The 2,465-nt window shown below is 40.9% G+C and overlaps 1 protein-coding gene across 3 annotated transcripts in view; it reads right to left on the reverse strand.

Annotated features, from left to right (window-relative positions):
* Positions 1–2,465, reverse strand: part of PAX3 (paired box 3) — a 111,193-nt gene that overhangs the window by 28,380 nt on the left and 80,348 nt on the right. For all 3 annotated transcript variants that reach the window (XM_012642487.1, XM_012642485.1, XM_012642484.1), the window contains exon 5: positions 2,093–2,298. In XM_012642487.1, coding sequence (XP_012497941.1) covers positions 2,093–2,298 — 206 coding nt within the window. The remainder of the gene's footprint in view (positions 1–2,092; positions 2,299–2,465) is intronic.

The following is a 2,465-nucleotide window of genomic DNA, read 5'->3' on the forward strand; positions in this document are numbered from 1 at the left end:
CCTCATGCAGTACTACATTATTAAATGATATTTAATCTCTTCCCCTTCCCTGTCTCTCTGTCCCCCAGGCAGAAATAATTGCTCTTGGCATCTGTCTGTATAGGCCGATTATGAGCGCTTAGAAAATGGGGACAGGCCTTACTCCATTTTTATGGCCCTGTACTTAACCACTTAATGGGTACTCCATTCATGTCTAATCGATGAATCACATTTAATTTCATCCTTGATAAATTTTCACCAGCCTTTATACCGAGAAATCTGTTAAGAAATGTGATTTAAAAAAAAGTTCCAAAATTGACTTAGTATCTAAATAGTCAATAACAGTAAACTATTGCAGGATTCCTATATATATATATATATATATATTTTTTTTTTTTTTTTATGAAATGGGTTCAATAGCTCCACCTCTAATACATCAACCCTGTGACCCTTAGCATATCTGTGACTCGTCCCTTCATTCACTCTCCTACCCACTCCAGCTTCCATGGCCATTTGCCTACATTCTGCCTCTGAATACCTTCCTCCGCCACCCCTTCCTTGCCGTTCCCACTGCCACTCCCTGTTTCACACCACAGTCCCCACTGCCTGTCATATCCGGTATGAGCTCGCTAGCCTGAAACCCGAGCGTCCACAGGATGTCCTCAGCCTCGCTTCCGCCACCCTACCATTCCTTACACTCTACCCAAACTGACTATTCACTGTTTTCTTGATATGACTGGAGTGAAAACGAGAGGTCATCTTATACACAAGCCATGCACTCCCACCTCTCTGTGCCTGTGCTCATATAACTCCCTATTACTAACATTCACTCCTCACCCACCTTGGCCCATGAATACCTACCTAGCCTAGAAAGTCTGTCTTCCATCTGCCCTCTTCATGCACCTCTCTTGTTGACTTCAAGGTCTCATCCCTTCCTCTTCTCAACTCCCACTACAGTTTCCTCTCTTGGCACTTTTATCTGCTTTGTTTCTGAATTGTTTGTACGTTCACTTTATTACCCATATCAGACTGCAGCTCCTTGAAAGAACTGTCTTACTTCGTTTTACCATGCCTTGACTTTCCTAGCACTATGATGATCATATGGAAAGTTAAATAAAACAATCTCTCTGACTAGGCTCTGTGGCCTGGAAGAGGCTATCTCTGTAAAATTCTGTAATAGGAGAGTTAATTAGCTGCGTATGTGAAAGTGTTCATCAATCTAGGGACCACGACCACTGACTACCTCGCTGCTGAGCCCCCAGCCTGACTTTGAGTATGAAAGTCAAGTATCTGGGAATAATGTACGATATTTCCAGATAAGGCAACAACTTCCGGGGCAGCCAGGAGTTCCAGTAAACCCTAAAACGTGTGCAATCTTTCAAACAGTGCTTTACTAACTTGAGGGGAAAGTTTATTATTAATGGCGAAAACATTTTTCTACACTGAATAAAAACACAGTACATCTAAGTAGCCTTTTCCAAAAGGTTCTGGGCACATCTAAGAGTTCAAAAGATAATTCAACATGTTCTTAAAACAATATAATTACTTGAAATGTTTCCAGACTAGAAAATCCTTAACGGAAAGAATTTTACCTTGTTTACCTTTGAACATTTTTCATAATTGTAAGGCCACAGAGATGAAGTGTATGGGATCCAATTATCTCTATAGCTGTGCAGCTATGCCACCTTGAGTAGTTACTTAAATAATCCTAGTCTCAGTTTCCTCATCTGTAAATTGGGGATAGCAATTACAGTACCAACCCAGGGTTTTAACAATAATTAAATGGATTACTTCATGTAAAGCACTTAAAACAGTGCCTGGCACAGAGTAACCACTTTCAAAATTTGTTTGCTATTATCTGTGTGTTATCCCCCGAAGTCACACAATAAGGTGCACAATAAAGATTCCTTAAATGAATTGACACACCTCTGTGTGTCATAAATATCATCATATTCTCTTGGAAATAATAACCAAAGTCTAAAAATGTGCATCTCCATTAAAGTGCTATTTCTAATATATTTATTTTCTTGATTTAAAATATGCTTTAGATGAGAAGATACTTTTTGTTTCCTCGCTGAGTTTAAGCAGGACATGAGAGTTCGGGCATCAGTACCTGTACTCGGGCCTCAGTAAGCTTCGCCCTCTGGGCCAGCTCCTCTCTGGTATAAATATCAGGGTAGTGGGTTCTCTCAAAAGCACGTTCTAGTTCTTCAAGCTGTTCTGCAGTGAAGGTGGTTCGGCTTCGGCGCTGTTTTCTCTTTAGCGGTAAATCTGGTTCAGAGTCTATGTCAGAGCCTTCGTCTGATTGTGGTACTGAGGCTAAAAGCATAGGAGAAAAAAACATGATAAAATATGAATCAAAAAAATAAAATAAATAGGCATCAAAAAAACAAGTCTGGGCCGGGCGCGGTGGCTCACGCCTGTAATCCTAGCACTCTGGAAGGCCGAGGCAGGCGGATTGTTTGAGCTCAGGAGTTCGAAACCAG

This window comes from Propithecus coquereli, unplaced genomic scaffold (assembly GCF_000956105.1).
Source record: "Propithecus coquereli isolate 6110/MARCELLA unplaced genomic scaffold, Pcoq_1.0 Scaffold18, whole genome shotgun sequence".
NCBI classification, from domain to species: domain Eukaryota; kingdom Metazoa; phylum Chordata; class Mammalia; order Primates; family Indriidae; genus Propithecus; species Propithecus coquereli.